Source organism: Haliotis rufescens, unplaced genomic scaffold, assembly GCF_023055435.1.
Source record: "Haliotis rufescens isolate VD_foot unplaced genomic scaffold, xgHalRufe1.0.p SCAF_35, whole genome shotgun sequence".
Classification (NCBI taxonomy): Eukaryota; Metazoa; Mollusca; class Gastropoda; order Lepetellida; family Haliotidae; genus Haliotis; species Haliotis rufescens.
This window is the reverse complement of record NW_025964057.1, coordinates 5,176,972-5,191,747: the sequence shown is the minus strand read 5'-3', so window position 1 is coordinate 5,191,747 and position 14,776 is coordinate 5,176,972. Positions and strand designations below refer to the sequence as shown.

The window sequence follows — 14,776 nt, the reverse complement described above, 5'->3', positions numbered from 1 at the left end:
ACAACAACCCCCCACCCCTCTCCCATGTTGGGTTAGTGTAAAAGTCACATGCATGAAAATAAACAGTGATGACTGAGGTCCTTGAGCTGAACATAGCAGAGAGTGATCAGGCTGTTACAACAACCCCCCACCCCTCTCCCATGTTGGGTTAGTGTAATAGTCACATGCATGAAAATAAACAGTGATGACTGAGGTCCTTAAGCTGAACATAGCAGAGAGTGATCAGGCTGTTACAACAACCCCCCACCCCTCTCCCATGTTGGGTTAGTGTAATAGTCACATGCATGAAAATAAACAGTGATGACTGAGGTCCTTAAGCTGAACATAGCAGAGAGTGATCAGGCTATTACAACAAAGCCCCCTCCCCTCTCCCATGTTGGGTTAGTGTAATAGTCACATGCATGAAAATAAACAGTGATGACTGAGGTCCTTAAGCTGAACATAGCAGAGAGTGATCAGGCGGTTATAACAACCCCCTTCCAGACATGTGTTGACAATTTTTGCCCTTGATGCAGTTTTGTTTTTAAAGTCTGTTTGAGTGCTATGTTTGTTGTCATGTTGTTAATCTCTGCAGGTCCTGGTGCCCGCGACCTCTCAACACGGAACTCCTATCTTGTGTGTCGGATGTTCTGGTGTAACGATGCTGTTCATTCCACAGTCTGCTGGGGCACACTTCAGCCACAGTTCAACTTCCTGCAGGTACAGTGACCATCTCTCTACAGCTGTAGTCTGAGGCCATCCCTTCAGTAGAGTAGACCATTGCTGCAGGTACAGTGACTATCTCTCTACAGCTGTAGTCTGAGGCCATCCCTTCAGTAGAGTAGACCATTGCTGCAGGTACAGTGACCATCTCTCTACAGCTGTAGTCTGAGGCCATCCCTTCAGTAGAGTAGACCATTGCTGCAGGTACAGTGACTATCTCTCTACAGCTGTAGTCTGAGGCCATCCCTTCAGTAGAGTAGACCATTGCTGCAGGTACAGTGACTATCTCTCTACAGCTGTAGTCTGAGGCCATCCCTTCAGTAGAGTAGACCATTGCTGCAGGTACAGTGACTATCTCTCTACAGCTGTAGTCTGAGGCCATTCCTTCAGTAGAGTAGACCATTGCTGCAGGTACAGTGACTATCTCTCTACATCTGTAATCTGAGGCTATTCCTACAGTAGAGTACACCATTGCTGCAGGTACAGTGACAATCTCTCTACAGCTGTAGTCTGAGGCCATTCCTACAGTAGAGTAGACCATTGCTGTAGGTACAGTGACTATCTCTCTACATCTGTAATCTGAGGCTATTCCTACAGTAGAGTCGCTATATAAGTGCAATAATCTTGGACGCGACGTTAAACCCCATTTCACCTCACCTCACCTACAGTACAGTAGACCATTGCTGCAGGTACAGTGACAATCTCTCTACATCTGTAGTCTGAGGCCATTCCTACAGTAGAGTAGACCATTGCTGCAGGTACAGTGACAATCTCTCTACATCTGTAGTCTGAGGCCATTCCTGAAGTAGAGTAGACCATTGCTACAGTAGAGTGGACCATTCCTACAGTAGAGTAGACAATTGCTACAGTAGAGTAGAGCATTCCTGCAGTAGAGTAGAGCATTCCTACAGTAGAGTAGAGCATTCCTACAGTAGACTAGAGCATACCATTGCAACAGTAGTCGACTATTACTACAGTAGAGTAGACCATTCCTACTGTAGAGTAGACCATTCCTACAGTAGAGTAGACCATTCCTACTGTATAGTGGACCATTCCTACAGTATAGTAGGCCATTCCTACTGTAGAGTAGACCATTCCTACTGTAGAGTGGACCATTCCTACTCTAGAGTGGACCATTTCTACAGTAGAGTAGACAATTGCTACAGTAGAGTAGAGCATTCCTGCAGTAGAGTAGAGCATTCCTACTGTAGAGTAGAGCATTCCTACAGTAGACTAGAGCATACCATTGCAACAGTAGAGTCGACCATTACTACAGTAGAGTAGATCATTGCTACAGTAGAGTGGACCATTCCTACAGTAGAGTGGACCGTTGCTACAGTAAAGTAGAGCATTCCCACACTAGAGTAGATCATTGCTACAGTAGAGTAGACCATTGCTGCAGGTACAGTGACAATCTCTCTACATCTGTAGTCTGACGCTATTCCAACAGTAGAGTAGACCATTGCTGCAGGTACAGTGACAATCTCTCTACATCTGTAGTCTGAGGCTATGCCTACAGTAGAGTAGACCATTCCTACAGTAGAGTAGACCATTCCTACTGTAGAGTCGATCATTACTACAGTAGAGTATATCATTGCTACAGTAGAGTGGACTGTTGCTACAGTAAAGTAGATCATTGCTACAGTAGAGTCGACCATTACTACAGTAGAGTAGACCATTCCTACAGTAGAGTGGACCATTACTACAGTAGACACAGTGTGATATATCTGTTCCTGTGTGAAGGTCGTTCTGTGACAGTGTGATATATCTGTTCCTGTGTGAAGGTCGCTCTGTGACACAGAGTGATATATCTGTTCCTGTGTGAAGGTCGCTCTGTGACACAGTGTGATATATCTGTTCCTGTGTGAAGGTCGCTCTGTGACACAGTGTGATATATCTGTTCCAGTGTGAAGGTCGCTCTGTGACACAGTGTGATATATCTGTTCCTGTGTGATGGTCGCTCTGTGACACAGTGTGATATATCTGTTCCAGTGTGAAGGTCGCTCTGTGACACAGTGTGATATATCTGTTCCTGTGTGAAGGTCGCTCTGTGACACAGTGTGATATATCTGTTCCTGTGTGAAGGTCGCTCTGTGACACAGTGTGATATATCTGTTCCTGTGTGAAGGTCGCTCTGTGACACAAAGTGATATATCTGTTCCTGTGTGAAGGTCGCTCTGTGACACAGTGTGATATATCTGTTCCTGTGTGAAGGTCGCTCTGTGACACAGTGTGATATATCTGTTTCTGTGTGAAGGTCGCTCTGTGAGACAGTGTGATATATCTGTTCCTGTGTGAAGGTCGCTCTGTGACACAGTGTGATATATCTGTTCCTGTATGAAGGTTGCCCCTGTTCTGCTGAGCCCGGCGTTGTTGGAGCGCATGAGGAACAACTTCCTGGTCATCGAAGTGTGGGACAAGACGACAGCAGCTGGTGATGACAAGGTATGACATTGTTACCTTCACAATCATTCACAATGGGAGGGAGGGACTTTCTAAAGCACATTGATATTGTTTCAATTATATAACGATGTGAACACTTGACATCATGTTTTCCATTTTGGTGAAACCCAGAAGTCCCAGTAAGGTGCTGACAAACTTGGGTGAAAGCCAGAAGTACCGGTATGGTGCTGACAAACTTCAGTGAAAGCCAGAAGTACCGGTATGGTGCTGACAAACTTCAATGAAGCCAGAAGTACCGGTATGGTGCTGATAAACTTCAATGAAAGCCAGAAGTACCGGTATGGTGCTGACAAACTTCAGTGAAAGCCAGAAGTACCGGTATGGTGCTGACAAACTTCAATGAAAGCCAGAAGTACCGGTATGGTGCTGACAAACTTCAATGAAGCCAGAAGTACCGGTATGGTGCTGATAAACTTCAATGAAAGCCAGAAGCACCAATGTGGTGCTGACAAACTTCAATGAAAGCCAGAAGTACCGGTATGGTGCTGACAAACTTCAATGAAAGCCAGAAGTACCCGTATGGTGCTGACAAACTTCAATGAAAGCCAGAAGTACCAATGTGGTGCTGACAAACTTCAATGAAAGCCAGAAGTACCGGTATGGTGCTGACAAACTTCAATGAAAGCCAGAAGTACCGGTATGGTGCTGACAAACTTCAATAAAAGCCAGAAGTACCCGTATGGTGCTGACAAACTTCAGTGAAAGCCAGAAGTACCGGTATGGTGCTGACAAACTTCAGTGAAAGCCAGAAGTACCGGTGTGGTGCCGACAAGCCAAGGATCATAGCCGGGGGATAAGGGGATGATTAGGGAATGCAGCTCTGCACAGGGAATGTTGATGCCCTGGACAACTAGACATCTGGTAGTGTAAATTGTTGTTTTGGATTTTGTAAGGTGTATGTTGTTAATATGTCCCATGTTTTGTCTCCAGCTGATAGGTATGGTGAAGCTGAGCCTCCATCAGTTCTACATGTCCTTCCGGGATCGAAGAGTGGCTAACGCCCTTCTCAAGTCTCAGGTTTGTACTTGCATCACAGTAGGTGACCTATTCACACATAAACTATTCATTCACACTTGAAGTATCCACTCATGAACTATTCACACAGGAACTATTCAAACATGATGCATCCACACAGGAACTATTCAAACATGATGCATCCACACAGGAACCATTCACACAGGACCTATTCAAACATGATGCATCCACACAGGAACTATTCAAACATAATGCATCCACACAGGAACTATTCACACATGATGCATCCACACAGGAACTATTCAAACATAATGCATCCACACAGGACCTATTCAAACATGATGCATCCACACAGGAACCATTCACACAGGACCTATTCAAACATGATGCATCCACACAGGAACTATTCAAACATAATGCATCCACACAGGAACTATTCACACATGATGCATCCACACAGGAACTATTCAAACATGATGCATCCACACAGGAACTATTCACACAGGAACTATTCAAACATGATGCATCCACACAGGAACTATTCACACATGATGCATCCACACAGGAACTATTCAAACATGATGCATCCACACAGGAACTATTCAAACATGATGCATCCACACAGGAACTATTCATACATGATGCATCCACACAGGACCTATTCAAACATGATGCATCCACACAGGAACTATTTAAACATGATGCATCCACACAGGAACTTTTCACGCATGAGGGAACCATAATTCTTTGTACTGACAGCTTCAATTTCCTTGACAGTATCCAGTGATTGCGGCAGACAACTACTTCGGCATCACCGATCCCTTCACCAGCTTCAACTTTGGGCAGCTCCGGCTGGTGCTCGCGATGGGGTCGGCGGAACAGGTGTGTGAGGGTGTTTCTTAAAATGGCTGTGCTGGTCATTAGTTGTTTGAAGTCATATGAAAGATCTGTGCAAATTTTTAGTGGTTTCCCAGGGTTTAATTTGTCAGATTCTTTTAACTCTAACTTTTCTGAACTATTCTCCATTTTCTTGTCCTTTGAATGATCTGACAAACTTATCACCTAAAATTCGTAGGTCAAAATCTCTGTTGAGCATATAATATACATAGAATGATGACATCCAGGAAAGACCAACCTGCACATGTAAGCTGGTTAGGTCATTATACAATGATGCATTGTTGCTCAAGCTATCAACTACTGCATACTGGCCAACTTGTTAATAGGGAGACCCTATTGTCTCAGTTACTCACTGCTAGCTGTTGTGTACAGATTGCAAGTCTACAGCGGGTCAAGCAGGATGGAGATGGGTCGGTGATGATCCCAGAGAGGCCACTTCACAGTCTGGAGAGGTAACTCAGACACCTGTGTCCTACCTGTATCCCACCTGTCTCACTTGTGTCCTACCTCAGTCTTACCTTTGTCACACGTGTGTCTCACCTGTGTCCACCCTGTCCTACCTTTTTCTCACCTGTGTCCTACCTGTGTCCCACCTGTCTCACATGTGTCCTACCTCTGTCCGACCTTTGTCACACCTGTGTCTCACCTGTGTCCAACCTGTCCTACCTTTGTCTCACCTGTGTCCTAACTGTGTCTCACCTCTGTCTCACCTGTGTCCTTCCTATATTTCACCTTTGTCTCACCTGTGTCCCATTTGTGTCCTACCTGCCCCGCCTGTGTCCTGCCTGTACCACTTGTCTCACCTGCATCCTACCTGTATCCTACCTGTCTCACCTGTGTCCCACCTCTGTCCTACCTTTGTCACACCTGTGTCTCCCCTGTGTCCAACCTGTCCTACCTTTGTCTCATCTGTGTCCTAACTGTGTCCCACCTGTATCACCTGTGTCTCACCTGTGTCCTTCCTGTATCTCACCTTTGTCTCACCTGTGTCCCATTTGTGTCCTTCCTGTGACCCACCTGTCTCACCTGTGTCCCACCTGTCTCACCTGTGTCCTACCTGTAACCTACCTGTCTCACCTGTGTCCCACCTGTCTCATACCTTTCTCACCTGTGTCCCATTTGTGTCCTACCTGCCCCGCCTGTGTCATACCTGTACAACTTGTCTCACCTGTGTCCTACCTGTTTTCACCTGTGTCCCACCTATCTCACCTGTGTCCTGCCTGTATCCTGCCTGTATCCTGCCTCTCACCTGTGTTTTAACTGTCTCAACTGTGTCCCATTTGTGTCCTACCTGTCCCGCCTGTGTCCTACCCCTCACCTGTGTCCTACCTGTACCACTTGTCTCACCTGTGTCCAGCCTGTGTTTTACCTGTCTCACCTGTGTCTCACCTGTATCACGTTTGTGTCCTACCTGTCCCGCCTGTGTCCCATCTGTCTCACCTGTGTCTCACCTGTCCTACCTGTGTCTCACCTGTATCATACCTGTCCTGCCTGTGTCCTACCTGTGTCTCACCTATCTCACCTGTGTCCCATTTGTGTCCTACCTATCCCGCCTGTGTCTCACCTGTGTCCTACCTGTCTCACCTGTGCCCCATTTGTGCCCTGCCTATGTCTCGCCTGTGTCCCTATCCGTGTCCCGCCTGTGTCCTACCTGTGTCCTGTACTGATGTTCAAATAATAGGTTCTTTGCTTCTACCTTCAGACATGACCTGGCTGCTCGTGATGATGTGAATGGCCACCATCCAGCCACAGATTCAGCAGGTATATATACTTTTGTTCTCACATCTGTGGGGATTTGGGGTTTAGAATTGGTCAGCAATATCCCATGCTTGTGGTTAGAGTGTTGGTGTTTGCACTCACTGCATGACCCCCGATGGTGTGGATGCTGATGTTTTCAGAAGCTGGTTTGCATGGTCAGGACTTGATTATTTCCAGGTGGCTGTGATACAGTTGGGTACTGCTGACTGTGACTCTAAACATTCATTTACTGTATCATGTTGTCTACCAGACATGAGTATTGATTCTCTATTGCATATCATTTCGTATATATTTCTGTTACAGTGGAGCATGTGTTTGAGGTTGTGATTGAGGCTATTCGGGATCTCAAGCTGTTTGACAACATGATGTGGGGAGAGACGGACTGCTTTATCCAGTACCACTTCCCAGCCCAGGCCCAGACAAAACCCCTGTCTGATGTCAGGAGCAGTGAGTAACATTTATAGTAACACCAATCCCAAGGGAGCAGAATAGGCCCTGAGTACTACTTCCCAGCCCAGGCTCAGACAAAACCCCTGTCTGATGTCAGGAGCAGTAAGTAACATTTATAGTAACACCAATCCCAAGGGAGCAGAATAGGCCCTGAGTACTACTTCCCAGCCCAGGCCCAGACAAAACCCCTGTCTGATGTCAGGAGCAGTGAGTAACATTTATAGTAACACCAATCCCAAGGGAGCAGAATAGGCCCTGAGTACTACTTCCCAGCCCAGGCCCAGACAAAACCCCTGTCTGATGTCAGGAGCAGTAAGTAACATTTATAGTAACACCAGTCCCAAGGGAGCAGAATAGGCCCTGAGTACTACTTCCCAGCCCAGGCCCAGACAAAACCCCTGTCTGATGTCAGGAGCAGTGAGTAACATTTATAGTAACACCAATCCCAAGGGAGCAGAATAGGCCCTGAGTACTACTTCCCAGCCCAGGCCCAGACAAAACCCCTGTCTGATGTCAGGAGCAGTGAGTAACATTTATAGTAACACCAATCCCAAGGGAGCAGAATAGGCCCTGAGTACTACTTCCCGTCCTCGACCACTCCTCTGTCTAATTTCAAAATCAGTGAGTATATTTACAGTAACACCCACCCCTAGGGAGCCATCTGCACCTACAGGGTACTGAAATTGTTAATTGTTTTTGTATGAGGCAACTTTTTGATTGATTGTGTGTTGTCGTACAAACATGACATGACCATGAGCTTCATCCCTCCCCCCCTGGCTTGTTGTATAGGAAAAAACCTAGCAGTGATGAAAGTGGCTTCTGAAATCTGCCTGGTCATGTGCTGGTTGTGTGGATTAATTTTTTTACTTATCCTGCATTACTCCTTAATGCATTCACTGCTTACTTACGACAACTAGAAGGACAGCGCTGCGAAGGTCCTGGGTGAAGAAATAAAGTTGTTGTTCTCAAGTCCCAATCAGTGGCCTTCCGTCGCTGTCCTGTGACCTTGATGACACCTAAGGTCATCTTCACATCACTGCTTGTCACAGCACAGCTAGGACGTGTCCCAGCAGAGCTCTGCTTTTGGATAAATTTTAGACCTTCAGTTTGTCTACAATCTTAAAAATTGATCTGCGATGGATGATGTATTCTTTTCATATTACTTTCACCATGTTGTGTAGTTTTATGTGAATTAATTAGGCGTGATAAGACTCGTCTTTTTTCCCGCCAAAATATTGTTGTTCGCCGCCATTTTGAATTGTGTTACAATCGTTTGCCTGCCAAGGTAGTCATATTGTTTACAATTCTCAGCTACGTATGTATAACATATTCTTATGTTCTTAAATACTACTAGCTTTGGCGTAACAGTCAGTTGCGTATACTCAAATTATTGTATACTTTTTCAACTCGTTAAAAATTTGGTCAAATACGATACGGCTTTCTTCCAGTCCCGCTTCATCAACAATTCTTTTATTGCGTACCTATGTTTATGCGATTAAATAGGTTTTTGTTGGTCTTTTTGGTTTACATTGAGTTGCGTATATGAACTATTGTATACTCTTGCAACTCGTAGTTTTGCCGATAGATTATTGTTCAATTCTATGGCATTCTTCCAGTACCGCCTCATCAACTTATGATTGAGCGAGGTACTAATTGTCATGGGAAAAATCTTACAAAGATTATCATCCACGTTGTTTGGTCTGTACGCAGATGTGCTCTCCAAACCCTAAATGAAAATATAAATACATTTACATTGAGCTGCGCATACAAAAATATTGTATACCCTTGCAACTCATAATTTTGCTGATAGATTAGTGTTCAAATTCTTCGGCACTCTTCCAGTATTGTCTCATCAACAAGGGTTTAATTGCGTAACATACCTTTGAGCATTGTACTAATTGTCGTGGAAAAAACCTTACAAAGATTATCATCCACGTTGGTTGGTTTGCGCACAGATGTGCTCTCTAAACCCTAAATGAAAATATAAATACCCTTGGTTTACATTGAATTGCGTATATAAAAATATTGTATACCCTTGCAATTCGTATTTTTGCCGATAGATTACTGTTTTCTACGGCATTCTTCCAGTACCATTTCTTCAATGGTTTAATTGCGTAACTTATGTTTGCGTGGTGTACATATTGTCGTGGAATAATCGCCCAAAGATCTTTATCCACGGTCCTAGGCGTGCACGTAGGTGTGCTCGCCAAAATTCAAAATGTAATTTTTGTGTAAATCTCTAATCCAACGAGTTTACTATATAAAAGCAGATTACTCACAATCATATTTTGCAGTTATTCCGTCGTGAGACTAGAGGAATGTCACTATCGCAGAATAGCGAATGACATGGTTCGGTCATTACCACCCAACCGTTATTATCTGCAGGTATTATGACGCCTGTGACTGCAGAAGTACACCATCCACCGAAATCAACAATACCGGAGGATTTTGTGAGTATCGTAACTGCTCCTATTTTTTCAGCCGCCAGACACTTCCAGATATGTTAATCTGTGACGTCGGCGACAGCACCAGCGTATCAAGATGCTATAATGGGGGTAGATTAGACGCAAGCCTTGATCCAGTCAATACCTTTGAGCTTTGTGTCTGATTTATCTGCGCCGAGCGCAGCACTTGACTACAACCCAAGCACTTCTATTACGAGCGCAGCGTCTGACTGCTACCCATGCAAGTGCTCCTATTACGCAAGCAACGCACGATCAGCTTAGCGCTGTTCCAACATATCCAGCATAGACCTGCGCCGAGCGCAGCGTCTGACTGCTACCCAAAGCGCTCCTATTACGCAAGCGTCGCACGATCAGCTTAGCGCTGTTCCAACATTCCAGACCTGCGCTGAGCGCAGCGTCTGCGTACCAATCAAGGTCTCTAAAATGACGTTAGCACAAAGGCTTACAGTGTACTCGGTTAAGTAACCGGCACATGATCAGCTCAGCACATGTACCCGATTGGGTAGCAGACCATCCCGTGTCAGTAACGCCCTCCCCTGATAACGGGGTAAATAAGAGGGACACCACGAGGTCATTGGAGGAAGACTTCTCCAAAACTCACATTTGCTCCGTCATTTAGACGACCAATATCGTCAATGTTTGCAGTTGATCAGAATCTATTAGAGGATAACCCTATCTGATTAGATCACTTCCAAACTATGGTGTTTTTCCTACAGCGTCAGTTTGACCACAGGAAAATTCATCTTGAGACCGTTCTGACGGAGATTACCGTTACACCCAAGAGTCTATTACGTCAATCTTGGTCATCTACTCCCCTGTTCAACGAACAGATCGCAGACACGCACGTCAAGTTCCCCAAAAGCTTGGAAAGTCTAAGCGGGCTGGCAAGTCAGGGAATTATAAGCCTAGACGCGCGTTTCTCAGGGAAGACCAGCATTCCCTTACTGGGAAAGGGATTGGCAGAGACAAGTCTCAAGGACGATTTCGTACTTATCGCACTATATCATGGTGTCCGTATACGGGTAGAGATAACCCCACCGTTGACCACAGTTTGATTGGGAAAATCCAACATAGACATACTGTTGGTAAGAAGAGCTGTAGACATGGTAGAGTGGGTTCCCAACCCAGTCTTTACACCGGGGTTTTATCCTCACACCTACCTGGTACTCATGAAGGACCCAGACAAGATGAAAATGATCCACAATCTCTCTGTGTTCAACGAACGTTTGATTCTTGATCAGTCTCGACTATCCATCCCAACCGTAGACTTTTCAGGTCCAGTTCATTGGGGTTCACTACCAATGGTAGTATTTCCCATTTGACATGTCAGTGACACTTATGGCTATTTACAGGAGTAATGAAGCCAATAACTATCTACACTTGACGAACCCTTGGTTTGAGTCGTAGATGGAGGGCGATCTACTGTATCTTCAACACATGTCAATAACTGGGATAGACAATCAACGAGGTGAAGTCGGGAGTATTCTCCTTCCTATTGACTTCAGTTCATAGGCCACTCAAGGCCATCACTCTACCAACTAAGCTAGAGCCTTGCCTCAATTTGTGGCGTTGAATGTCTGCGGAGTCTCTTTATTCGGGTTTTCCCCGAATACACACATGTTTGTGGACGTCCCCTTTCAGGGGTGGGGTCTTCACTTACAAGACCAGATAAGCTCAGGGCTATGGCCCGGCACTCAATGGAAGTGGCACATAAACAACTTGGAGTTGGAAGCTTTAATTCTGGCTATATCACATTGGCAGAATCAACTACAGTTAGCCCGACTCGCAATATCCACAGACAACAGCACTGCGGTGTGGTGCCTGTGCAATCGGGGAACAACACACTCCCACTCTCTACTTCTAAGGACATTCAGATTTGTTCCATCTAGTGGATCGGCTGTGACTAAAGTTCATAGTTCAGCACATCCCCGGATGTAGAAACATACTGGCCGATACTTTATCACGTCCAGACAGGATGGCTCCCACCGAGTGGAAATTTCTCACAGAAGCATTCCAGTTACTGCTTCAGGAATTCAGGCAACCAAACATTGACTTGTTTATAACTTGCCTAGGCCACCAACTCATGACATATATCTCCCCGTTGCCGGATCCGCAGACTTGGGCGGTGGACGAGTTCAGTATCACTTAGGAAGGGCAGAAAACAAAAACAAAAAACTTACACTTTTCTGCCACCACTTTTATTTCCCAAGGTGATACAGGGGATCAAGGAGACAAGGTATCTCCATCTCTCCTTTGGTCGCACCCTGGTAACCGGCGAGAGGGTAGTTCGTCAAGCTCAGAAAAATCTAAAACGATTCACTACCCCTCTCACAGTGGTCCAACCTACACATCCACCCTCAACAGAAAATTGCCTCACCCAACGTCTTCACGCATGGTTCGTCTTTAAAAGGCGTTTAAGTGCGAAGGGTTATTTCGACACGGGCAGCAAAGCTATAGCTTTAGTTCATCGTTACTCTCCCAGAGACGACGATGACAAGTGGGGATCACTTGAGACTTTTTACAGGGAAGAAAAGAATCAAGACCCTACGATTGCGTCACAATTCCTAGAGGAATACCTCCTACATTGCGTACCCAAAAACACTTGGAAGGTAGCACCATTACTACGTAATTGGCTGCAATTATCTTAGTGTTGGCCGTTTCCGGAAAATCACAATGTGATTAAGGTCAAGGAACTACAGGCCATATTATGCTCATTCAGGCTTGAGGATCAGAAGGCCAAGTTCCACCCACCTGATTGGGACTTGAACGTGGTACTTCGAGGTTTGCGAGGGCCCACTTCGAGCCCCTCATTGCATCCTCATTTTCAAGCTCCTTCCCAGCGCGTGACACCTTCGTTACACTCTCGGTATAGTATAGAGAGCTCCGCAAACGGGCTATCGCTGTGAGGAGCTTGCCTCATTTCATGACCTCACCAAGGAAACAATGGTTTCTCTTGGCATTAGCAATGGCGGTACGGGTGAGCGAACTACATGTGATCGACTCAACCCGGATCCGTTTTGAGCATGGGACGCACGGAACGGGACATCTAGGGTTATGCTGGGATTTTATTGCTAAAATCTACTACCAGGCCAACCCGACCGTTCCTTCACCATCCCACCGATATCGACTGTTGTGGGAATCGTACATGGTGAAGTTCTCCTGGGCTCGGTGCGAGCAGTTCGAGTTTTCATTCGACGCTCCAAGACTAGGCGTGGTTCGAGGAAGCGGTCATTGATACCCGTATTTACTTCGTCAACGACCGAAGTCAGTCGCATAATCGCAAACACCATATCTCTATGGTTACGCACAGTAATCCTTCAGGCCTACGAGATCGCCAAACGGAACTCGCCGAGAGCGAATTACCCTCAAGATCTCAAGGTGTCAGCCTTACCAGGGCTCAACACGGCAATTGTGGTTTTGTAACAATCACGGAAGGATATTTCTGGAGATTTGACACATATTTTCGTTAGTCATAACCTTTGCGTTGGGGCTCTCGAGGATGTTGAAGACGTTCGAAGTTTGGCCCTCTGGTTGTTATCCTGCAGGTTGCAAACCCCTGACGCAAGTAAAGAACTCGCCCTATACAGAGCCAGTCAACTTCCATGTGAAGTCACTCAGTCTCCGCCAGTGGAAGAATATTAGACAATCTTGTTTGTCAGCGACGGCTCGATGACGTAGTAAGTAAAGAATTAGCTGAATAGCTATTATTTTCTTTATTACTAAGCGTGTATATAGGGAATTTCTCTTTAATTCCTATGTTCAATCTTTTTGATTTTTGAACAACCCTACCGTAATGGCGTTTTGTTTCTTTTCTGAACTTTTCCGCTTCACGGTTTATCGACTAACTGGTGTCGTATTGCAGGGTGTGAATTATTGAGGTTTCTGTATTCTGAAGGTTTACCCACCTCCAAACTGTCCGATACAGATGCATTAAGGAGTAATGCAGGATAAGTAAAAAATTTAGTAAAATCTAAATATTTTTTACATTTGTATACTTATCCTGCATTACTACGCTTAAGGCCCACCCGTCATAAGACTTGCCTCCCCACTTTGGCTTCAGAAACCTCAAAAGTATGTTTTTCTAAGAGCTTGGGTGACAGGCAGTGATGTGAAGATGACCTTAGGTGTCATCAAGGTCACAGGACAGCGACGGAAGGCCACTGATTGGGACTTGAGAACAACAACTTTATTTCTTCACCCAGGACCTTCGGAGCGCTGTCCTTCTAGTTGTCGTAAGTAAGCAGTGAATGCATTAAGGAGTAATGCAGCATAAGTATACAAATGTAAAAAATATTTAGATTTTACTAATTCAATACTTTGTCAGTTGATTGTACTTTGCAGGCAGCCACTATATTTCTGTAATATTACTATTATTATTTTCGACCTCTCAAGAAATGGATTTGCAACACGTAATATTTTTTAACAATGTTGCAGGATCTTATTAAAGATTTTACCTTCATTTTGTAAACTTTTAGTTGCTCCTACCATGAAGTGTTACCGCACAGCGACCACACTGTGTACACCCGACCCTACGTTCCACGATTGTACCAGACACAAACTACATCTACCTCAGGGGACCCCAGTCCAGCGGGAACTACTTACAGGTAAGTCAAACCTGTGTAATCTTGACCCCTGTGTACCCTTGACCCGTGCATACACTTTACCGCTGCGTACCTTGACCCCTGCATACCTTGACCCCTGCATACCATGGCATACCTTGACCCCTGCATACCATGGCATACCTTGACCCCTGCATACCTTGACCCCTGCATACCTTGACCCCTGCATACCATGGCATACCTTGACCCCTGCATACCTTGACCCCTGCATACCTTGACCCCTGCATACCATGGCATACCTTGACCTCTGTGTACACTTGACCCATATTCCACGACTGTACCCGACACAAGCTCTTCCTAAGAAATGAAGATAGTAGATGTATAATGAAGAACTTCTTTCTTTGGGCAGCATGTGCTAACTCAGGAGGAGGAGCAGGAGGACTTCCGTTCGAAGTCTGGTGCAGATATTACCACCCCAACATCAGGGAACAGGTCATTGCTAAAGTG

General features: G+C 45.4%; 1 protein-coding gene across 2 annotated transcripts in view; it reads left to right on the top strand.

Moving 5' to 3' along the window:
- LOC124124999 (C2 domain-containing protein 3-like) overlaps positions 1 to 14,776 on the top strand; it is a 107,649-nt gene that overhangs the window by 39,565 nt on the left and 53,308 nt on the right. For both annotated transcript variants that reach the window (XM_048381117.1, XM_048381116.1), the window contains exons 18-26: positions 575 to 699; positions 3,046 to 3,147; positions 4,096 to 4,182; positions 4,918 to 5,022; positions 5,410 to 5,489; positions 6,740 to 6,798; positions 7,099 to 7,242; positions 14,186 to 14,314; positions 14,679 to 14,773. In XM_048381117.1, the coding sequence (XP_048237074.1) occupies positions 575 to 699; positions 3,046 to 3,147; positions 4,096 to 4,182; positions 4,918 to 5,022; positions 5,410 to 5,489; positions 6,740 to 6,798; positions 7,099 to 7,242; positions 14,186 to 14,314; positions 14,679 to 14,773 (926 nt within the window). The remainder of the gene's footprint in view (positions 1 to 574; positions 700 to 3,045; positions 3,148 to 4,095; positions 4,183 to 4,917; positions 5,023 to 5,409; positions 5,490 to 6,739; positions 6,799 to 7,098; positions 7,243 to 14,185; positions 14,315 to 14,678; positions 14,774 to 14,776) is intronic.